The 25,047-nt window shown below is 38.3% G+C and overlaps 1 protein-coding gene across 1 annotated transcript in view; it reads left to right on the top strand.

Annotated features, from left to right (window-relative positions):
- clcn1a (chloride channel, voltage-sensitive 1a) overlaps positions 1-25,047 on the top strand; it is a 63,259-nt gene that overhangs the window by 16,722 nt on the left and 21,490 nt on the right. The window contains exons 2-12 of the mRNA XM_056479537.1: positions 6,618-6,894; positions 6,979-7,110; positions 12,600-12,728; positions 16,168-16,301; positions 16,453-16,530; positions 16,784-16,862; positions 19,180-19,305; positions 19,395-19,479; positions 19,852-19,953; positions 22,396-22,480; positions 24,260-24,415. Coding sequence (XP_056335512.1) covers positions 6,618-6,894; positions 6,979-7,110; positions 12,600-12,728; positions 16,168-16,301; positions 16,453-16,530; positions 16,784-16,862; positions 19,180-19,305; positions 19,395-19,479; positions 19,852-19,953; positions 22,396-22,480; positions 24,260-24,415 — 1,383 coding nt within the window. The remainder of the gene's footprint in view (positions 1-6,617; positions 6,895-6,978; positions 7,111-12,599; positions 12,729-16,167; positions 16,302-16,452; positions 16,531-16,783; positions 16,863-19,179; positions 19,306-19,394; positions 19,480-19,851; positions 19,954-22,395; positions 22,481-24,259; positions 24,416-25,047) is intronic.

Below are 25,047 nucleotides of genomic sequence, written 5' to 3'. Positions count from 1 at the left end.
AGTTAGTTAGTTAGTTAGTTAGTTAGTTAGTTAGTATTTACAAGTATCTCCAGACTGTCGTTGATCATCCTGGAGCTGATTGTTGGCTGAGCCTTTGCCATTTTGGTTATTCTTCTATCCATGTTGATGGTTGTCTTTAGTTTTATTCCACCTCTCTCTGGTTTTGCCCTCTATTTTAAGGCATTGGAGATCATTTTAGCTAAACAGCCTTAAATTTTTTTCAGCTCTTTAAAGGTTTGGCTCAAGCGGCAACCTCCCGCTCTCCCTCGGGAGGCCAATACGGAAGTAACAGAAACTGCAATTCATCAAAATTCCGCTAGTCCTGGCTCCATAATAGAGCAAGTTGTAATTGAGCCCACTGTTAGAATGGTCAACTTTACAGCAGAAAAAAAGGTGTTTACAGCCTGGTACAAAGAACGATTTTGGTTCATATAGCTATTATTACCCTCCATGACAACTGTGAGGGGGGTGAATTTTTTTATAACTCATCCATTTCCTTTATATTAGGTTATATTAAGTTTGCATAATTAAGGGCGTGGCCACTTGAGTGACAGCTAGGTCTCGCTGGTCGCCGTCACTTCACCTCAGCTGAATCCGGCAGATTAGCCACTGATCTCGGCATATTCATCGTATTTTTCTTTTGTTTTATGTGGCTTTACACAGTCAGCTGCCTTTTGGACTTATTTCTTACAATTATCAGATGATATGGGATGCTGTGTGCACTTAATTGTGCTCACAAACCATTCACGTGGCCTCCGTTTCCCATGTGAGTAAAGTTATATACTTGTATACCATCTCTATAAATGTATTTGTTTTATTTAAGATCATTTATCATTAATATTTTTCTTTAGACCCGTAAAGCACTCCAGAATGTGACAGATTGATTAGCTGTAGGCTCTAGAACAGTCATCTGAAGCGTTGTCATACTGTGTTGTGCTGGATTTTATCAATAGTCTTGCATTTACTAACACACACACATATCTGAAGTGTTTGGAAGTAATTCGCGTTTTCCTCCTGTAGAAAAACGTCATAAGAGCAATGTTTAGTGGCTCACTGTATTACTACAGTGTTTTTGAAAGTCTAAACACTTTATTGACATAGTGTACAGCCAAGCACATGTGGTCAGAACACAAACGAGTCGCAGGTAATAAAGCATCAAGCGTTTCTCTCAAAGTAAAGTCTGTCTGCCAGGTCTAAGCATAGGGTCTAAGCAAAGTGCCAGCAGGTGTCTGTAGCTCCGCCCACTCTCCGCCTCTTTGCCCTTGTTTGGTATCCCGCCGTGGGTGCGATGACGCGCGAACAAAATGGCGACGGTTGGCCGCGCCTACTTGTGGCTTCTTTTGCGCTCTTCAGAAACCTATGGGTGACGTCACGGATACTCCGTCCATATATTTTACAGTCTATGGTTTGGCTCCAATCAACTTTTTAATCAAAGTACAGTGTTCTTCTGAACAATGTCCTAAACGACCCATTTCCTCGGGCTTTCAAATGCATGTTCAGCTTCATCCTAAAATGGGGGCCACCTGATTCACACCTGGTTTTTTTTCACAAAATTGATGACCTCACTGATTGAATGCCACATTGTATGTATATATATAACTATATATAACTAATTGTCCAATTGCACAGCTTTAAGAGCTTGCAAATCAGCAATGCTGGGTCTTGTTTCTTTTCTGATACTCTACTGCACCTACTGGTAACTTGTTTGCCATGTATCAATCAAAAATATACTAAAAACCTGACTTATTTTGGTTAGTCACGTTGTACTGCTATTATTTTGAACAATAGTGTTCCTTAAAATGCTTAAAGTGTATAGCATGTGTCACATTCATTGATCATTCTCTGATATGTTTTTTTTTTTGTGGATTTGTAAAAAAGTTTTTTGGTGGTCGCCATTTAAAGGGGATCTATTATGCAAAATCACTTTTATAAGGGTGTTAAACACTTTTATAAGGGGGTTGTTTGGCAACAGTCTGTGAATATAACCAGCTTCTAATGGTAAAAATGTATTAATTTTATTTTTTACAATCACACTTTATAAAAACAATCTGCAGAAACGCTTAAATTGACATTCTCCCTTTGAGGGAGATCAGAGGGGGAAAAGCCCCACCCCTTGGTGAAGATCTCTCCCTCATTAGCATAGGAAGTTAGTCTTGTTTTTGAATCTGCTGACACATAGGCATTTGTATCTCATTTGAATTTAAAGTGACAGTCACCAAAACAGCACAATGAGGATCAAAGCCTAAAAGGAGCAGATTCGAAGAGTTATCAACATTATTTGTGAGGTATTTTGAACTGAAACTTTACACACATATACACACACACCCACACTAGGTGTATCAGAGAGTTATTTTACATCTTGTAAAAAGGGGTATAATAGGTCCCCTTCAAAAGCTTGTAAATGCAATATGCATCAGATCCATACTCTCCCTATGATTTGATATTTTTCTTATATTGTTGTATAGTTTTCTTTTAGAACAATTGAAGTGATTTGCGGAATAAATTGGTCAGTGGTGTAATTCTGTAGATTTAAGTGAGAAAATCAATTTGTTTCAGGTCAGTGTGTATATGTGTGTGGGCATTAGAGAAAGTGCTGTGAAGGAAGACACTGGGAATGTATTTTCCAGATGTCTGGGACTTATCCAGATGGCTATAAATCTAAATGTAGACTACTGCTCTTCCGCCAGTGAACTTACTCAAAGCATGTTGAGAAGATTTTTCTCTATTTTTGGATTCACTCTCCTCTGTCACCTCTCGATGCGTCATGTTGTTTTTGAAAATGAGGGCAGCAACTTTTTTTTCCAGAGAAGTTTCTATGACAACTATATGACCAAACTGGTGAAGAATATTACACTCAATATTAGAATTACATGTTAATAAAATATTAAGAAGTTTAACAGTGATTAATACTTCTCTTAAGTAATAGCTTCTTGAATGTTACTGAAATCTAAAATTAAGATGTTAAAATAAAATATTGTTAAACAAATAATAATAAAGTGCATTTTTTTAGGTTGTAGCTGCTTGTGTGGATGATATGATAATTTTACATCTATCCATCCATCCAACCATCCATCCATCCATCCATCCATCCATCCATCCATCCAATGTATTTACTGTATCTGTCTGCCTGTCTGTCTGTCTGTCTGTCTATCTAATGTATCTATCCATCCCTCTATCCATCCATCCATTCATCCATCCATCCAGTGTATTTGTCTGTCTGTCAGTCCGTCCATCCATCCATCCATCCATCCATCCATCCAATGTATTTATTTGTCTGTATGTCTGTCGGTCCATCCATCCATTCATCTATCCATCCATCCATCCATCTATCCATCCATCTATTCATCCATCCAATGTATTTGTCTGTCTGTCTGTCCGTCCGTCCGTTCAACCATCCATCTAATGTATTTATTTGTTTGTCTGTCTGTCTGTCTGTCTGTCTGTCTGTCTGTACATTTACCAAGGCAAGGCAAGGCAAGGCAAGTTTATTTATATAGCACATTTCATACACAGTGGCAATTCAAAGTGCTTTACATAAACAGGAATAAAAGAAACAATTATAAGAGAAATAAAAACAAACATAAAAATGGTAAGAATAAAAATAAAATAAAATAAAAGCTGATAAAATGTGTTATAAAAGAGTTAAAAAGAAGAGAAAAACATAGTAGTTCGATCTGTCGGACGTAGCACAGTGCTCATTCAGTAAAGGCACAGCTAAACAGATGTGTTTTCAGTCTTGATTTGAATGTGCCTAATGTTGGAGCACATCTGATCATTTCTGGAAGCTGATTCCAGCAGCGAGGGGCGTAGTAGCTGAAAGCCGATTCACCCTGCTTTGACTGAACTCTTGGGATTTCTAATCTATTTGATCCTAAAGATCTGAGTGATCTGTTAGGTTTGTATTCAGTGAGCATATCTGTAATGTATTGAGGTCCTAGGCCATTTAGTGATTTATAGACCAGTAATAATACTTTAAAATCTATTCTGAATGTGACTGGGAGCCAGTGTAAAGACCTGAGGACAGGTGTGATGTGCTCTGATTTCCTGGTTCTGGTCAGAATTCTGGCCGCAGCGTTCTGGATGAGCTGCAACTGTCTGACTGTCTTTTTGGGAAGGCCAGTGAGGAGGCCATTACAGTAATCCACCCTGCTGCTGATAAAAGCATGAACAAGTTTCTCTAAGTCTTCACTGGAAACAAAGCATCTAATTCTTGCAATGTTTTTGAGATGATAGTATGCTGATTTACTAACTGCTTTGATATGACTATTGAAACTCAGATCTGACTCCAGAGTCACACCAAGATTCTTGACCTTATTTTTTGTTGTTTGACCCTTAGAGCCAAGGTACGCATTCACCTTGAGAACCTCATCTCTGTTCCCAAACGCAATGACTTCAGTTTTCTCTTTGTTTAACTGAAGAAAGTTTTGGCACATCCAATTGTTAATTTCATCAATACATTGGCAGAGGGTGTCAATGGGGCTGTAGTCATTAGGCAGTAAGGCTAGGTAGATCTGAGTGTCATCAGCATAGCTGTGGTAGGAGATTTGGTTCTTTCTCATTATTTGGCTCAGAGGGAGCATATAAAGGTTGAACAGGAGTGGTGCCAGAATCGAGCCTTGTGGGACTCCACATGTCATGGGTGTCCACCCTGACCTATGGTCACCTATACTGACATAGTATCCTCTCCCTTCAAGGTAAGACCTGAACCATTTGAGGACCGTCCCAGACAGCCCAACCCAGTTTTCCAGCCTATCCAGAAGTATGCTGTGATCGACAGTGTCAAATGCAGCACTGAGATCGAGCAGTACCAGCACTGTTAGTTTGCCTGAATCTGTATTTAGGCGGATGTCATTGATTATCTTTATAAGGGCGCTCTCTGTACTGTGATGTGGTCTGAAACCAGATTGAAAATTGTCCAAACACCCCTTGAAGTTTAAGAACTTGTTAACCTGGTTAAAAACAACTTTTTCAATGATTTTGCCGATGAAAGGGAGATTTGAGATGGGCCTGTAATTGCTCAATATGGTGTTATCTAGGTTGCTCTTCTTCAAGAGGGGTTTAACAACTGCAGTTTTAAGTGAGTTAGGAAAAATCCCAGAGAGAAGTGAAGCATTTACCACTTTTAGAAGATCCATTTCTAAGCAGGTCAACACCGTTTTAAAGAATGATGTGGGGAGCGTGTCAAGACTGCAGGTTGATGTTTTCATAATTTGCACGATCTCTTCTAAGATTTTGCCATTAATTGCCATGAAATCGGACATAATGTCTGATTTCTTAAGTTGTGGTTGAGCTAGTCTGACGTCGACACAATTTGGCTGATTGGATGAGCTACCAATCCATCTATCCATCCATCCAATGTATTTATCTATCTGTATGTCTGTCTTTCTGTCTATCTAACCATTCATCCATCTATCCAATGTATTTATCTGTCTGTACAGTATGTCTGTCTGTCTGTCTGTCTGTCTGTCTGTCTGTCTGTCTGTCTGTCTAATATATCTATCAATCCCTCCATCTATTCATTCCTCCATCCATCCAGTGTATTTATCTGTCTGTCTGTTCATCCATCCATCCAATGTATTTATTTGTCTGTATGTCTGTCTTTGTCTATCTAACCATCCATCTATCCATCTATCCAATGTATTTATCTGTCTGTCTGTCTGTCTGTCTGTCTAATATATCTATCAATCCCTCCATCTATTCATTCCTCCATCCATCCAGTGTATTTATCTGTCTGTCTGTCTGTCTGTCTGTCTGTCTGTCTGTCTGTCTGTCTGTCTGTCTGTCTGTCTGTCTGTCTGTCTGTCTGTTCATCCATCCATTCATCCATCCATCCATCTATCCAATGCATTTGTTTGTCTGTATGTCTGTCTTTCTGTCTATCTAACCATCCATCCATCTATCCAGTGTATTTATCTGTCTATCTGTCTGTCTGTCCGTCCATCATTCATCTATTCATCCATTCATCCATCCATCCATGCATCCAATGTATTTATCTGTTTGTATGTCTGTCTTTCTGTCTATCGAAACATCCATCCATCCATCCATCCATCCAATGTATTTATCTGTCTATCTATCTGCCTGTCTGTTCATTTCATCCATTCATCCATCCATCCACCATCCATCCATCCATCCATCCATCCATCCATCCATCCATCCATCCATCCATCCAATGTATTTATCTGTCTGTATGTCTTTCTTTGTCTGTCCATCCATCCATCCATCCATCCATCCATCCATCCATCCATCCATCCATCCATCCATCCATCCATCCATCCATCCATCCATCTAAGATACATTAGATCTATCTATCTATCTATCTATCTATCTATCTATCTATCTATCTATCTATCTATCTATCTATCTATCTATCTATCTATCTATCTATCTATCTATCTATCTATCTATCTATCTAAGATACATTAGATCTATCTATCTAGTGTATTTATCTGTCTGTCAGTCTGTCTGTCTCCCTGTATATCTATCTATTTTTTATTATTATTAAATCCTGCTATAGTTTTACTTTATGTTAATTCAGGGGTTATATCCCAGTATGGGGTAATGTCTTTTTATAAACGTGTCAGTAATTGTATTTTTTTGATGTTTTCCTCTGTTCTCAGCTATATGGAGAGTACAGGGAGCACCCTGGTGGGTCTCAGCGGAGAGAGGCTACTCGCCTTCTGATGGAGAGACAGCGGAAAAAACATGGGCATCACCACCACCACCATGGGCACTACCATCACGCTCACCAGGGGCGAAGTCACAGCCGGAGCCGAAGTCGCCACCATAGCCGACCCCATCTGGATCTGGAGATAGGGAGCATTCAGGATAGACCGGAGGAGGAGCAGGGCCACTCGTCGTCCTTCAAGAAACGCCGCTCTTACTCCAAGTGCAGAGGTCAATAATAATGAGCCTTGAAAAGCAGATGCCAATAATGTGTGAGAAGTTTAGAGTCTGATTGGGATTGTAATGTTTTCCCAGACTGTGTGGCTCGAGTACAGAAGTTCCTTGTCACGAAATTGGGAGAAGACTGGATCTTTCTGGTGTTGTTGGGTATTACCATGGCATTAGTTAGCTGGAGCATGGATTATGCTAGTGCCAAGAGTCTGCAAGGTACTGCATTACCCAGAATTCCACAGCTACTACTGGCTTTTCTTATATGTTGTGTTTACTAAGTGTCTATTGTAGGTCCAATTTAATTTTTATTCTCTTTTTGGCAAAATATTTCAGGGGTTTTCAAAGTTTTTAAATGTGTATTCAATTCAATTCAATTTACCTTTATATGTGTAGCACTTCTACAATGCAGCTTGTGTCAAAGCAGCTTCACACAAAAGGTCATAGTAAATTGGAACAGTGTTGTTCAGTTTGTAGTTTTTAAGTTCAGTTAAGTTCAGTTCAGTGTACTTTGTATAACTAAATCTGTTGTATGTTTAGGGTTCAAACACACCTAGAAAAATTCACCTTTTAAAAAAATGTATCTTGTGGCAGTAGTAATGAAGCCTAAATGACCACACTGAGCATTTTGTTAGATCTGATGTGGTGTGGGTTCTGGTGCATTGTGGTTGAACTTTTATTGTTTTTCACCAGTCCTACTCCAAACTACACTGCAATAATGCTTTTCTTCTTCTTTTTTCTAGTCCAGATATCTAAAACTTTTTAAATCAAGAAGCAGTGTCTAGACACACAGAACATATTGTTATTTTGTTTTTTCAGAAATGTATTCATTCAATATATTTCTTTTCGGCTTAGTCCCTTTATTAATCAGGGGTCGCTACAGCGAAATTAACTGTCAACTTATTCAGCATATGTATTACACAGCGGATGCCTTTCCAGCTGCAACCCATCACTGGCAAACATTCATACAACTCATTCACACACATAAACTACAAACAATTTAGCTTACCTAATTCACCTATAGCGCATGTGGGGGAAATCGGAGTACCCGGAGGAAACCCACGCGAATATGTGAAGAACATGCAAACTCACAGAAATGCCAACTGACCCAGCCGAGGCTCGAACCAGCGACCTTCTAGCTGTGAGGTGAGTGCTGCAAAATTGACATAATATTCCTGAAAACAAGAATATATTTGTTATTTGTGTAGAAAATGCTTCTTGATTGTAGAATTTATAGATATTTGGACTAGAAACAAGACAAGAACTATTCATTCATTCATTCGTTTTCATCCGCCTTTCCGGGGCCGGGTCAGGGGGGGCAGCAGTCTTAAGAGAGAACCCCAGACTTTCCTCTCTCCAGACACTTCCTTTAGCTTCTCCAAGAGATCCCGAGGCGTTCCCTGGCCAGCAGAGAGACATAGTCTCTCCAGCTTGTCCTGGGTCTTCCCCGAGTCCAAAAGGCATCCGAAACAGATGCCCGAACCACCTTTGCTGACTTCTCTCAATATAGAGGAGCAGCGGCTCTACTCCGAGCTTCTCCTGGGTGACAAAGCTCCTCACCCTATCTTCCCTCACTCGTGACCAAAACCCCAAGATACTTGTACTCCTCCACCTGGGGTAAGGACTTTCTTCCGACCTGGAGATGGCAAACCACCTTTTTCCGGTTGATCACCATGGCCTCAGACTTGGAGGTACTGATTCTCATCCCAGCCGCATTACACTCGGCGGCAAACAGCCCCAGTGCATGCTGAAGGTCCATGTTTGATGAAGCCAACAGAGCAACATCATCTGCGAATAACAGAGATGAAATCCTGTGGTGCCCAAACCGGACTCCCTCCAGCCCAAGGCTGCGCTTTGAAATTCTGTCCATAGAAATTACAGAATTGGTGACAAAGGGCAGCCCTGCCGGAGTCTAACATGCACTGGAAACAAGTCTGACTTATTGCCGGCAATGCGAACCAAAGCTTTAGTAAACATTTATTATTACCATTTCATGAGTTTCCCCATACAGTTTGATAGAGCGCTTGGACTCGGGAGCCAATTTGTGTGACGTCACACTTAACAAGCGTATATGCTGTGAAATGCTTATGCAACCACCTGTGAACTTAAAATAATAATAATATAAGAATCAAAATGATGCAGTTTAATAATAAGAAAAAGATATTATATAAATAAATATAAATAAATAAATATATATATATATATATATATATATATATATATATATATGCATATGTTTATATGTGTGTGTGTGTATATATGTGTGTGTGTGTATATATATATGTATATATATATATATATATGTATATATATATATATATATATATATATATATATATATATATATATATGTGTGTATATGTACAGTATGTATATATGTGTGTATATACACGAAAGCGTGACAAGAGTAACAACAGTAACTAAGGAGGGCGGGGCTCAGCGAAGGGTCAATTTTTTTTAATCCTTTATGAATTTTTTTATTTTGTTTGAAATATCAAATGTATTTTGAAAAAATATGAAAACATGTAACCAGTGACTTCTATAGTAGGAAAAACAAATACTGTGAAAGTTAATGGTCAATGGCTTGTTCTTAAATACCATATTTTGTTTAACAGTAGGGCGTTGACTGTGATATGAGGAAACCTAATCTCTCACTGTGAGTTTTGCATTATTTAACAAAAGTCTCACTTATCACGAGAAGACAGGTTTTAGTTGCTTAACAAAGTCAATAAAGATTTTGCACAAATTTGTGTTGGAAACACACATAATCTAGTAGTGATATTGATGTAATTGATATTGGTAACTTAAAGTGATATTGATGTTGGTCAAGAGTCAGGTCCGGGCTGAAAAATTGCAGATGTTGTCAGGCTGTTTCAGATTAGGGCTTGAACACAACAGGCCAGGACTTGGTTTAGGCTGGAGCTCGGCTCTACTTCAGAACCAAAGGCCAGCTGGTCACCTACCACACCCTGCAGTTAATACTTTGCCAATAATTATTCTTGAACCCAAGCTCAATGGCGTGCCTAACCTGTTTCATGAAAAGGCAACATCAACCATCATAGTTTGATGATCTCAACACAGTTATTTGAGGATTTCAAATAAAATTCTCTTCTTGTTCTTCCATGATTTCCCATTGGTCCTCCGCAGCACTGAATCTCCTGCATCTCAACTTATCAAACTTAAAGTCATATATCCTCCCTCTCCCACCTCCCTTTCTGATCTTTGTTACTCCCTCTACTAATTCTCGTTCTGCTTCAGTCTTATGTGCCCATCCACCTCGGGTCTTTTAGGCCCCCGCTCCAGCTTAGCATTAAGGTCTCCTGTCTCCATTTTAAACCACAGAGCCCTTAACTCAACCTTAGGTCTCTGACCCATCAGCTCCATGCTTCCTCATCTCCACTGTGGACTGTCATTCCACTGGTTTCACTGACTGGGCTCCCTCAATCCTCTGGCCACACTTTAGTCAGTTGTTGACTTGCCTTCATACTAGTATTTCACTACTCTGGCTGTTTCCCTTTTGGTTCTTTGTCTTAAGTTGCAAAATTCCAGATCCCAAACAAGACAGATGCTCATCAAGTCCACTCATAAGCCAAGACCCTACAACTGGTTGAACCTGCCTTTTCATTCCCTAGGCCAGAGGAGAAGTGGTCCCCAACTGAGCCTGGCTTCACCTAAGACCTTTTTTTCCCATTTTCTACCAATGATGGAGTTTGGGTTCCTTGCCACTGTCGGCTTTGATTTGATCAAATAAGGTTGGTAAATCTGCCCTACTGTTGATCTGTCTCAAACTGAGAAACCTCATTTTTGTGGAACTACCTACTAAACATTTTTCATATTAATGAGAATTTGTACATGATTGCCTTTTTTATTGCTGTAAAGCATTATAGAAGTAAATATGTCTTGACTTGACTGCTGACCTGTGGTGTCACCCTGGTTTATTTACTATCTGTCTTTAGCTTGAGTTCCACTTGCATCCTCTTCATCTCCATCAGTCTTACCCCTTGGGGTTGTGGGCCACCCTGGTTTCTCCATTGACTCTGCTATGGGGTGCATTCTTCATCCCTCCCTATCTGCTCCTGTCATATCTGCCCCAATCATCTTCCCCTTTGTTTACTTGTCCTCTTCCAACCCTTCAGTTTACACCCTCTCTATGGTACGATGATGCACCTTTCAACATGCCATGAATGCCATGAATGTTCAGTCTTGGGTTTAGTCCATTAGTTCGACCTAAACCACTTTTCCCCTATTGTGACGATGGTCCTGTAAACAGTCGAGAACAGTTTCACTTGTGTTTCCAGATGAGCCTGGTATGGAAGCGTCATTGCATGATTACATGCATGAATTCATTTTTATTATGGAATTCTAGGCATGCATGGTTAGACAAACATGCTGGCCTGGTAGAGTGCATGTGCATGTATGTTGTTGCCACTCTGTAACCTAGCCTGTTTCTCCATAGCTGGCTAAACAGAAGTGTACTATTCATATATTTATTTATTAAGGAGATATCAGAAATAAAATGTCCCCAAAACAGAAATATCTAATCATTGTCCATATGGCTATGTACTGAGGCAACAACTATAGCATTTGTATTCCATTCCAGAGATGTCTGTTATCAGCACCATAGCGGAAAATTAAACCGTAACAGTGCTGACTGGTACGAATTGGCACATAATGGATGAGTTTTAGCTCAATATTGACACAACTGGCTTTAGCTTCCTCAGTTTTCCCACTCTTTTGTTAGTAGGCCTGTCACAATAATCAATATATCGACTTATCGCACAACACGTGGACATGACCCCAATCATTTTTGATGATGCACTATACACCGCCCATATATAAAAAAAACGATTCTAGCAACATTTTAGCTGACTGCAACATCTCTATTGGAGGCGTCAATATGGTTAAAAAACACTATAGTATTTACTATAAATTATTATAGTATATTTTCATGTGAGTGTCTAACAACTGAAAATAGATCTGGTAGCAGATATCGCAGCCTCTAAACATTTATTATTATTTATTTAGGATATGCGTTTTCACATTCTGATTCCTAATTATTCAATTGTTGTATGATTATGATTAAATATTCCTAAGAATAAAATATTATGTGTGCTTTTAAAGATCGTACTTGAATTATAATGCTATTATATTGTTATTCTAATGAGTGGCATTAAATGGCCTTAAAATCACAATAATATTGTTTATCACAACATATTTTGGTGCAATATATATCGTACAACAAAAAATGAATATCGTGACAGGCCTATTTGTTAGTCTCCATGAGTGTTTTGATCTTCGATACACCTGTCCTGTTGATTACCTGACAGTTTTTTTTTTTTCTTTTGTATTTTTGTGTTGTGTGCCTTACAAAAAAGACTGCTTGTCAAATAGCTGTGTAAAATATTACAGTATAATTTTGTAATATCAATTTTAATTTTAATCAAACACAGTTATGTAATACTTTTACATATTATGTTTTTATATTAAATGCTATTTTATTTAATATATTATACAATCATGTTTTGGTGGTCGTTGCTTTTGAAAACCCCTTTTCTATTTTGCCAAATGTTCTACACATTATTTTGCCGCTTTTTAGTGTTTTCCTCAATTTTGTTTACCTTGGTTTTCTTTACATTTCATTTTTGTTTGTCTTCACTTTTCTCTCCTTCACATGTTTCATCAAATCTATCCTTCCCTGTATCCCTCAGCCTATAAATGGTTTTATGGTGAGTTGAAGGGAAACATCCCACTGCAGTACCTGGTCTGGGTCTTCTATCCCATGGTGCTCATCCTTTTTGCCTCCCTTTTCTGCCACCTGGTCGCTCCTCAGGCAATTGGTGTGTAGTCTGACCTTTCCCTCTGCTTTGATTTGACAAATTTAAGTAGCTGTTTTCTTATATTTGTTAATATCCTACGAATATAAATTATTTGCAGCTTCAACAACGATAACTGCTGCATACGGCTTACTACTCAATATCGCCACCTGCTGATTAAACAGTGTTTATGATTACCACTGATTTACAATTATTAATATAATAACTATACTTTTGGTTTTAAAAAATGTTAATAGAAATACAATAAACATTAACCAAACTTAAGTGAAAACGAAAATCAACTAGTACACTCAAAAAAATGTATTTTCGGTGCTGTTTTTTTCAAACTACTTATTTAAAATGAGTTAAAACACAATTCTTAATTGTTTTACGATGAATCCACTGAAATTTGTAAAAACAATTAGGGTAACTTAAATGATTTGTGTTGGGACAACATAAAGGAATTGTGTGGAACCGAACATTTTTTACAGTGTAGTTAAGAAAACATTATATCACTTTATTTGAAGTTGATGTTTAAAAATAGCTACAACTAAAACTGTAATAACAATTTAAACATTAAATAACATTCTTAGTATTAATACAGATAAAAAATAACATTAGTAAACATAAGAGTAGCACATTTAATAATAGTACAATTTATTGCCAAAGGATCAGGGGTGACCAACCCTGCTACTGGGCTCAGTTTTTCATAAGTAATACAGTGGAATTTTGCATTGCTGATTGGATTAATTCTTGGAAATGGGTTTTTCAAAAGTAACAAAGGGATTTTTAATTAAGATTAGACCATGTAATTCAATTTTACATTTGATTTGGATCAAACCTGCCTTTTGGGTTATTCAAAACTTTGAAGTCAGATTGGGATCTGTTTGATCCAAAAGAACAGGATTATCCTGATCCCGTCAGGGGTCTGTTCTTCGTACCTCACTTAAACGATCTAAGATGATTTGGCAGATCCTGGATCTTTTAATCTTGACAACTGATCTCTGGCTATTTGGATTCTTCAAACAAGTTCGAGAATCAGATTAAAATGACAGGATAAACTAATCTGAGATCACTGTGCCTGCTGTGAAGGACAGCTCTATTGATCCTCGATAATCATGATCAGCAATGCAACGATTGCCTGATGGCACAGCAGCATAATAACATCATCTGATTAACATTCAGTTGTCCATGTGAGCAAAATTACATAAAATTCGTAGTAAACGATTTGTTAAATATAATACACCATAACTTTCCACATTTGTTGTGGGCTGCAGGCTTTACACTTTTATGTGTCAAGAACATTTATCAGTTTATTTAGTTTTACATTCAGAGAGGATTAATCGGTGTGATAATTGGCTGTTTAAATTAATTCTGCATCAAAAAAGCATTTCAATATTGGTGAAGGTGTCTAAAACTTTTGCAAAGCATCAAATCACCGGAATATTAGCTGTCTAAACATGTGAATGACTGCATAAATTATTATTTCTTTAAAAAAAACTGTTGATTATTGTGCATTTAGTCTATTGTCATAGACAAATTATAATAAGGCTGGATCGGTACATTAAAATAGATTTTGTATCTAAAAAGTTGATATTGATAAATGGGTCACACGTTATTTTGATGGTCCATTTGTTGAATATAAGTTACATTGCATTTACATGCCAACTAATTCTCATTAGGTTATAAGTAGGCTGTTAGGTTGTGGTTAGGGTTGGGGTTAGAGTTAGGGTTAGTGTTGACATGTACTTGCAAAGTTTCTCATAGTCAGTTAAATGTCTGTTGAAGGAGCAGTATCAGCAGATATTAAGCAGACAGTCTACTAATACTCAAATGGGCCGTCAAAATAAAAGGTTACCGATAAATGTTCTCTTTGTGGCAGTTTTTGTACTTTTATTTTGGGTTGCAGATTGCATAAGTTTTATTTACATATAAACTTATATTTAAATTTATATATATTAAACTGATATATATTTTTGACTATTTTCCCAAGTGTCTATAACCTATAGGTTATATAGGTAAGAAAATATCAGCATTCGGTGCATACTTTCAGTATTATCTTTGCTTGAAATGACCAGATGTAATCTTGTTTACATGAAATAAGCCATTTGCAAGGCAAGAGGGGAGATTGAGCTCAGGTAGATCTCGAGAACTCCCCTGCTGTAGTAGCTAATGAACAGCTAGTGATTGCTCTTAAGAGATAACTACTTACTAGGAGCATGTCTATGGTGCCGATTTGGATTAATAAATTAACTTAAATTGCATATTTTTGGACGGTGGGAGGAAATCGGGGAACCCGAAGAGATTCTTCTAAACTAATATTAACTTAGGGTATTTATATTGGCTTAGAAATCGTCTGATTGGTGAATCATAAATTGAATAATGCTGGACTAGCTGCAAGCAAACATAAACATGTGATCCTCTCGAAATTAGTCTATAAATAAACTTCACTTAAGGCTCTGGTAAACAGGATTTGGTAATCCTTAAATTTGTTATTTCAATCTCAGTGATCAAACTCAATGTTTTTTTTATTTTTAAAAACAAACGTAATAAACATGTCCTAAACGTGTCATAAACGTGTCATAAACGTAAGATGGATCAGTTAATCCTGGATAGTAAAACGTGGGATTTCCAAATCTGGACCAATTTAATCCAGATTACATAAAAAAAAAAAAAACTGGGCCCTGGAGATCTGCAGATTTCAGTTTGCAACCCAAATCAAACACACATGCCTGTAATTATCCAGTGCTGTTCAGGCCTGATTAATTGGTTCAGGTGTGTTTGATCAGGGTTAAGCTGCGGTCACACTGGACTTTTCTCCCCACAGACTTCCATTCATACGCACGCGAGGTCATGTGTCATGTTTCGCAGGTTGCTGCGGTGCAAAGTTCAAGCTTGGTGAACTCTGACCTGCGAAACTGCATTACTTGACTGCGTGAGACCAATCGAAGATCAAAACATGACCTCTCTGACACTTATGAACAGAAATTAAAACATGGAGCAATCGCTCGCTTTTTTTAATGTCTAATCATCTTGTTTAATCCCGCCTCTTTTGGCAGCGCCGCACGACAGAATTTCACATTATCAAACTCTATTGTGACGGCAGCTTTAGACTGAACGTAGCAGGAAGGTATATCTTTAGGAGCAGGGTTGAGCACCCCTATAGAAATGCACATAGGCAACTTCTAATATACACATAAACCTATTCAAAATCAAACTGCAGGAAACAAGCAGGAAAAAAGTTTACTTTTAAATAAGTTCTGTATAAAAAAAAAAGTTCAGTTTAATAAATATCTAGCTTGGAGTCATCAAAAAATGTGACATAAATCCATTATCATTTTTAACTCTGATGACAGACGTTTCACATTGATTTTTCATGATTCATTCCTTCTTTTTTATTCCCCCGAGCACATTGATTGTTTTGTAATTTCCTTTCTCTTTCCTGACTGATATTTCCCCCTAGGCTCTGGTATTCCGGAGATGAAAACCATACTCAGAGGTGTTGTGCTGAAGGAGTATTTGACTCTCAAAGCATTTATTGCGAAGGTGGTGGGACTCACTGCTGGCCTGGGCAGTGGTATGCCGGTTGGCAAAGAGGTGAGACGTATTCGATCTTGTCAGTCTCGCGTAACATACACTGTGGTTTGCCATTTCATATTATACAAAATTAAAATTTGGTGGGCAAGAGTGCCAATTGGGTCAACTCAGCTCCATCTAACCTTTAAATTCTGCTATTTTTATGCATTAGGGTCCATTTGTTCACATAGCCAGCATCTGTGCCGCTGTGCTCAGCAAGTTTATGTCGTTCTTCTCTGGAGTCTATCAGGTAAGCAGAAGTGCATGGAGATTCTGCACCGCACATTTGGCATCTCCATTCATAAAACAGAGGAATGCTCGTATATCATCCAGGGACGGGACAGGGTGCTTTCTGTTACGCATTATCTTTGAGGACAGTGCTGATAAATCATCCTGGGCATTTATATTACCGTGTATTATTTTCCATCTTTCTATACCTGTACCCTCAACTGTGTCCGCTTCTTTCTTTCTATTTTTTTCTTTGTCTGTATCTGTGTCAGTAGAGCCCATATTGTTATACAGACATCCTCACTGTGGGCTGTGCTGTGGGGGTCGGATGCTGTTTTGGAACCCCTTTAGGAGGTGAAGTGCATTTTTGTAATTGGTGAAGTAATTTTGCTTGCAGTTTCAGCTTCTTTTCTGAAATTCAGTCACCAACCACTTTTATTAGGTACATCTTGCTTGCTCTGGGACAAACTGGCTTAGGCCTATCAACTCAATGGCATTGATTCAACAAATTGCTGGAAACACGTGACTCTCTCTTTTGTCCACATCCCACCTATTTGTTTGTGCATTTTGTAATATTCCATGAAAACAGAACGCCTAAATGAGCATACATTTTGAAAATGTGCATATCCTGAGTAGGACAAACTTGATCATGTGATAACAAAAATGGGTGCAATGGGAAGGCATTAACAGACTAATCAGCAGACAGACCACATTGTAAAACATCTGAAATGTTGTTTTGGTCATTCTAATTTCTTAACCAAAGTCTGTCATCAGTGTTTTTTTGCAGGGTTTATTTAAGGGCAGATTCTGTGTGGGTCTACTTATTAGATATTTGTGCTAATGCTAATAAATTTTTATCAGCACGGACTGGTCAACGCTTGACAAATTTACCATGGACCGGGGGGGGGTGTAGTCGTGTTTTGTAGGTTATAGTTTGCTAGGTGACCATCAACCGTTTTCTCAGAGTGTGACAAGCTGACAAAACATTGCTGCAACTCTGATACAAGTTTTATTTATGGAGAAAATTCAAAAGCACTGCAGTGTTTGGGTGTTCTGTGCTTGTCTGAGGTAATTAGTCTACCGTAATGTGTATATTCCATACAAGCTGAAGCTGATCAGTCAATTCTTGTCATGTGACTTGTAGTGCACTCGTGGGATTCATTCAACTGGGTGCGTCTGGAAGGTGCAAGCGCATTACCCCGCTTGTGCGCGCAAATCGCTCACCTCCATTGGAAAAAACAAACTTGTGCGAACTCTAGAAAAGGTGTAATATGCAAACGGCCATTAAAATGGCCGCCGTTATTTGCTATCTCTAGCAGTTGATCTTCTTGCACTGTCATGATCGATTCACCTGATTTGTTGACAAATGGGTTGCGGATCTATTCCTTTGCAGTTCGTGGGTCCTTCACTGGGCCTTTTTCACTTAGCAAAGAAACTTTCCAAAGACGTCTGTTTCTTACTCATTTTGCTGCTTTTGGGTTAAATTTGGGCGCTCAAGTGACCAAGATGTAACAGAGAGAATACTGTCATTTTTCAAAATAAAAGATCTTTCAGACTCAGATAACAAATAAAACAGAAATAATTAATGATTTCTTGTGTGACCCGGTACCAATTGATCCACGGTGGTTGGGGACCACTGTGCTAATTAACAGTTATATAAGTAAAGCTAATTAGGTGTCAGGTGTAAAGTTGCAGAGAGAGCTCAAATCCACTGCAAGTTAAGAAATAGCACAAATATCTATTCAAATAGAGAGAACAGAAAGTGATCAACACTGCTTTCTTGTTTAGAGTCCGTGGTAATTTAGTGTTAATTGTGCAACTTTTTAGATCATAATAATTGGGTTGTTAAATTAAACAAAAAACACACCTCTCTGATCTCCGACAACACTGTTGACTGAGCAGGAAGCAACCGGTTCATCACTTTTTGGGGACCCCGACAGATTTCTGATATTTGCAGTACGTTTCTGAATTTGCTTGTGTTGTGGAAATTTTTATGCTTGTGTGTTGTCAAATTGATGATGTTTCTCAATTTGTCAGTATTTTTTTTCTATTTGCATGTTTTCTTAACTTGAAAATGTTGAGTGTTCTGTGCTACTGCAGTCATCTAGCAAAATAACAAAAAGAAAACATGTTTTTCCAGTAAACATGAGTCCAGCATCTCAATTAAAACCCAAAAATGTAGTCATCCATCTTATTAAAGCACCTTTAGTGTTTGTTCTTGTTAATGCTGTATATAATCGACCCATACGGAATCTGCATCCACAATGATCTATGTATTATTTGTATTACAATACCGGTATGTGTGATTTGTGTACATATTGAAGTAATATTTTCTGTCTTATAGTGGCTGTATTATATGAGAGGGCTACTGTAGCTTTGTTTACCAAACAAATGGTTTTAATTGCTTGATTTTGCATTGTAAAACAAAAATAAAAGTTTCAGTATTTATCTCTAATTTTTCTTTCTGCATAGAGATAGCCAAAAAAAAAACAACAACAACAACAACTACAACAACAACAGATTCTGTCTGGGCATAAATATAACCCTAAACCTTTGTATGTTTTTTTTTTTATATTTAATAAAAATATTATAGGACCTCTTAATATTTTTATGTTGGAAGTTTGAAAATGTCTGCTGTAAATGACTGTAAATGTTTATAATGCTTATCCAGGTGTTTTGTTCAGCATTGAAGTTACGTCAACCTACTTTGCTGTGAGAAACTACTGGAGAGGCTACTTTGCTGCAACATTCAGCGCTTTTATTTTCAGAGTGCTGTCTGTGTTCAATAAGGATGCAGGTGAGGTACTAAACAATATCCCAGAATGAAGCAGACTTTGGGTCTCGGCAGCACTGAAATGATCAGATGTCTCATTTCTGTTGTTTCAGTCACCATCACTGCTCTCTTCCGCACCAACTTCCGCATGGATTTTCCGTTCGACCTGCAGGAGCTCCCAGCGTTCGCCATTATTGGGTGAGAGCGCGGGGCGAGAGCATGCCGTTCGTGGTGAGGGCACAATCCTGAAGCTGTGTGTGTGTTTGTGTGCCATACTGTAACACTTGACACACTCGCACACCTGAGCACTTTAAAATTATGCATTATTACTGTCAGTGATTAAAGTGAGCAGATATCAGTGTTTTTATTTTTCAGTTTATTTTCAGTTATCAGTGATTTATTTTTGCCACTTTGTTTAACTGACTCATTTTGGTGAAATTACTAATTTAGTATTGTGTTTTTATTATTAAATTGAAAAGAAAATGCTACAATGAAAAAACACTTTTGGTGAACTATAGATGAATGTTTTCTTGTTTATGCTTTTTTGTCTTTGTCTTTTTTCCCCGACAGGATTTCTTGTGGATTTCTGGGCGCTTTCTTTGTTTACCTGAATCGTCAAGTTGTCCTGTTCATGAGAAGATCAAACATTCTCACACGATTCCTTACTAAACAGTAAGAATCCTTAAGCAGCGAATGAAAACAGATTATATGAACCTTAAAGGGGTGGTCCAGAGTGTATTTTTAAGATTAATTGTGTTAATAAGATGCAAAGTAATTTGTGCTCATGCCTCATTTGTAAAAAATCACGTTATTTTTTCATATATCTTACTTGGATTATATACTGCTACTCAGCTAACATGAAAACCACTGTCATATTTTCAAGTTCCTCCGAAAGGCCCGCCCTCAAAAGGCTCTGATTGAGCACATAATGTGCTGTGCTTCTCGGATCGGCTCTACGTCACTAGGAAAAGTGTCATGCTTCTAATAGCACACACTGTGCCTCTGCTGTGTAAATACTGTCAATTAGGCTACATTCACACTGAAGGCAAATGTGGCCCGAATCTGATTACCCCCCCACTCATGTGACTCAGGTGATGACAGTGTGAACAGCCCTAACCGCATGGAATCTGATCTTTTCAGGTTAGATCTGTGCCACTTTTATATGTAGTCTTAAATCAGACACAGATCTGGTGTTTTGCAATGCGACCGTAGTGTGAACGGTTATGTCGGATTTCATGTGACTTCGAGCGACTTTTACATAATGTTCGAGCGACATGCGTCATCATTCTGTGCTGCAAACATCATCTACTCCTCAGCAGCAGAGTAGAATAGCACACAGGTTTGTTACTGTACCACAGAAAGTTGGTTGTTCATGTTGAAAAAGCTTTTGAAGGCAAAACTGGTGCTTGTTAACTAATCTGTTTAACGATTGAGGCACGGGTTGATCGCGAAGCTGAAGAGCATCGTGGGTGTTGAGGATAGGGGATCCGTGTGCAAAGGACGGGGAACTTTCTCTCCGAGAGAAAAAAAGGCAGGTACTCGAGCACCCAAACCTCCCTTCTGCACGTGTCCTGCTGTTTATAACGCAGTAAAATTAAATAACTCCGCAAACAGAGATAAACCAGCTCTGCCTTCACAGTTCAGTCTCCGGCTGCTCATTAACCCTTGATGAGTTCACTACACCAGTGGTCAGAGCGCCATGCGCCGCGCTTGACATAAATCACAAATGATCAGTGTTTTCAATCACAAGAGACTTATTTTAGGTCTCAAATGCCGAAATACACATTAGTAGTAGCAGAACAACCCTTTATAGTTCATGAAATACACCATGGTTGTCTGTGAAAAGAGTAATAATCATAAGCATGATCTGACAACGTGCTTACTTCATACAGTATACACATTGTGTGCATAATTAGACATTTTATGCTGTCCGTATCTGTACTTTTGCGCATGTGGGTTAGTTTAGGAAAAAGATCTTGCAAACAGCCATACAAAAAAAATCAGATCTGAGTAAAAATCAGATTTGAGCACTAAGCCTCACAGTGTGAACGTAGCCTTAGAGTAGCTGTTAGCTGTATCAGTTTGAGCCTGAATCAGACAGAAAATGAAAAGGACACCGCTTTTTTTGCCTGACAGGATTTCTTGAGCTAAACCTCATGCCTGCTCTCTAAAATAAAATCTGAAAAGTGTCTTTCACATATATTTGGAATAAGCATATGTAACTTTCCCAAATCATTTGGGAGTTTGTTATTGAGATGTAGAATGCAGGGAAAGTGCCTGCATAGGTGAAGATTGTGGATGTTTACAGGAGTAAATAATAAATGATAAATATGAATTTGTAGCTAAATTGTTAGCGGTGCCAAACAGCATTTTTCGTTGTTTACATCCTTGTTTACATGCTTGCTACAACATATAGTTAACGCTGGAAACTATGCATGTAATAGATCAATTTTAACAAATAAAAATACTTACAGGTTGTGGCTCACAACCCACAGTTTCTTCTATTTGGATTGGAGCTGCTCCTTCTTTGAGGAGTTATCCAAATCCAGCACTGAACTGGGAGAGATTCTGGAAGCTGTCCTTTGTCAAATGCTTGCTATATATATATATATATATATTTTTTTTTTTTATAATTCTCTGGAACATAATTAAAATTACACCGTAAGCTCTTCTCTCTTTGTGTCATCGCCTTTTGGAAGACCTAATACAGAAGCAGAACAAGCTCTGTGGAAAAGCAGCGTTTGGACGGCATTTTAGCTTTCTCTGCTGTAATATTACAGTGCCTCTGGCCACACCCATACGCTGCGCGAGGTGTATGACTTCATTAACCTGAATGTATTTTTTGTAGTCCCCAAACTTAGTTCGCTATAGGCTTTGCTAAGCTAACTCTGTAAAAGCTAATGTCTCCCATTGCATTGAGCTTTGACCGTATTACATTCAGAGATGTTGTTTATGTTCACACTGCTACATTACATATCAACTAGTGTTTAAAATATGATTTCGTAGTGGACCACCCCTTTAAAAAAATGTTAAGGGTTTTTTCCTACTGTAATACAATCTTTAAAATGAGTGTACAAGCAAAATACTAAATGCTAAATCTCATTTCTCTCCTAGCCGGCTGGTTTTCCCTGCTGTTGTGACCTTGGTGGTTACAACGCTGACATTCCCGCCAGGCTTTGGGCAGTTCATGGCTGGAGAGGTCAGATTAGGAGTATTTGTTAATTCATAATAGAGTTTTAATTTATGGTAAAAATTTATGGTAAAAAAGATAACTATATTAGAATTAGTATTAACATCTAATGCCTACTAAAAAGGCCTCATGAAGCTTTGAAACGTTTCTCAAGTGGAGAAAAACTAGCATGAAAGTAAGAACAATAAAAAAGATCATCAGAGCCTTTATTAGATATTATCTTTAAATGTAAGGAGCCTCAAAATCTAGAAGTCTAAAGGTGCACAATATTGTCTTTTAAAAGAAAGAACCCTTTATAAATTTTCTGATGTGAGTTGTCAGTAATACCAGTTTTACTTAAGGCCTGGACGAAGCTGATGGTTGGCCATTGGGTTTCTTCGATCTGGCTAGTTTTTTTGGTGTGATCCACATGTCAGCTCTCATGAGAGCTCGTTGGCCTGATTCAGTGTGTAGAATGAATGTGTAGTCGGCATTGGACTATCGACTGCGACTGTAATTTTGCTACATTTCACAAATATTTGCAAACGATATGGATTATTAGATTATCAGAGATATTTGCATGAGTGAATCCCTCCGTGGTGGTTGACAATTACTGCGATAATGGTACTAAGGCCCAATCCCAATTCTATTTTGTACCCCTACCCCTTCCCCTTACAACCGAGGATTAAGGGGAAGGGCTTCAAAATTTACCCCTAAGAATTGGGACAGCACTACAGCACCTGCACGCGTCATCATATGTCATCACAATCTTTTTCTTCATGTGAGATCAGATGATCGCAACTGCTGTAGTTATTAGAGTTGCATTATTTTTTGGTATTTATCTTCAGGTAATCACTGAGGGCATATATCATGTTATCATGACGATATAATATGGCAATAAGATCGTAATACTGTGCATTTACACAGTGGAATTTCCACATCTATGTAGACACACAAAAAACATTAACATTACAGCAGACACTGTAAAAAGATCATTCTCAGCCACTAGACATAACTGACAGGGTATTCCAGTGTCGTCAAGTGTCAGAACGTTGTGGGGCTGCTGTACAGGAGTTACTATTAGAGATTATAGGTCGCGAAATTTAGCGGGGGTTTTTTTTTTTTTTTTTTTTAAGCATGACGAGAAAACATGAACACGGTTATGAATATATTACAACATATGTTTGTTTGTCGTAAAAATTTGTAATAATGACAAAAATACTAATTTGTGGATCTCCTTACCTCCGGGTTCAGCAATACTGCTGTTGTGGCTGGAGTATTCTGGGTAATTGTCTTACCCCTTGGTTTCGAGTGTGGTCCTGAAAAATCTTCGTTCGAAGTGGTATTCACCCCTTTCGTTTAGCCCTACGCCTTCAAGCTAAACGAATTGGGACACCCCTACCCCTTGGCGTGCATGTGCAAAACGAGGGGTAGGGGGAAGGGGAAGGGCTAAGGGGTAAAATTGGGATTGGGCTAAATTCTGCTTTGTTTACTCTTATGTGTTGAAGTTCAGTTTCCCTGAAGTAGCGGAAAGAGAAAACAGAATACTGCCCAGGAAACCAAATCCAGGAAATCTGAGAGTAATTCACGACAAAATTTGGTGTGAACTATATTTTTAATGTACAGAAACTAGGTATGTTCACAAAAATTTAAAAACAAACATTGTGATGAACGGTTGGCCCTAAAGTCACAAAGATTGAGAACCACTACACTATTGTTTATGTTTTTTAGTCATGGTATAATGTTGAAAGTTGTCTGGATTGTTGAAATACTTATTTTGATTTTTGGCTTTTTTGTTATATCCTGCAGCTGATGCCCAGGGAGTGCATCAACTCTCTGTTTGATAACTTCACCTGGACTAAAATATGGGGATCCCCCTTCCCGCCTGGACTCGGACGCTCTGCTGTGTGGTTTCATCCTGACGTCAGCATCTTTGTCATTCTTATCCTCTTCTTGATCATGAAGGTCAGTCCTTTTCCATCTCCATCAGTTTTCTCCTATGCATCTGCCCTGTCTCAAAGTCATGTTTTCATCTTTAAAGGAATAGTTGACCAAAAAATGAAAATACCCTTTCACGCATATGATTCCAGCGATGTCTCTGAAGTGATCGATCTCACCGGTGTGATTAAAACATCATAAACTGCTCAAATTAAAATCTGGGGCGATGCGGTGGCGCAGTGGGTAGCACGTTCTGTGTGGAGTTTGCATGTTCTCCCCATGTTCGCATTCACGTACAGGTGAAGTGGGTATGCTAAAATTGACGGTAGTGTATGAGTGTTTGTGTGAATGAATGTGTACGGATGTTTCCCAGTGATGGGTTGCGGCTGGAAGGGCATTCGCTGCGTAAAACAAATGCTGGATAAGTTGGTGGTTGATTCCACTGTGGCGACCCAAGATTAATAAAGACACTAAGCTGAAAAGAAAATGAATGAATGAAATTCAAATCTGACAGCTCGCACTGAGAAATAGAAAGAGAAACATGCTGCTTGTCAAAAATCACAATTAATCAGCAAATAAAGTACTAGCAAAACATAACATTGAAGGTTTGTCCAGCGTCTCTGTCTGATCTTTCATGCAGCGTAGAATAAACATACATC

Source organism: Danio aesculapii, chromosome 19 (genome assembly GCF_903798145.1).
Source record: "Danio aesculapii chromosome 19, fDanAes4.1, whole genome shotgun sequence".
NCBI classification, from domain to species: Eukaryota; Metazoa; Chordata; class Actinopteri; order Cypriniformes; family Danionidae; genus Danio; species Danio aesculapii.
Note: the sequence above shows the minus strand (reverse complement) of the source record. Positions and strands in the feature narration are given on the sequence as shown.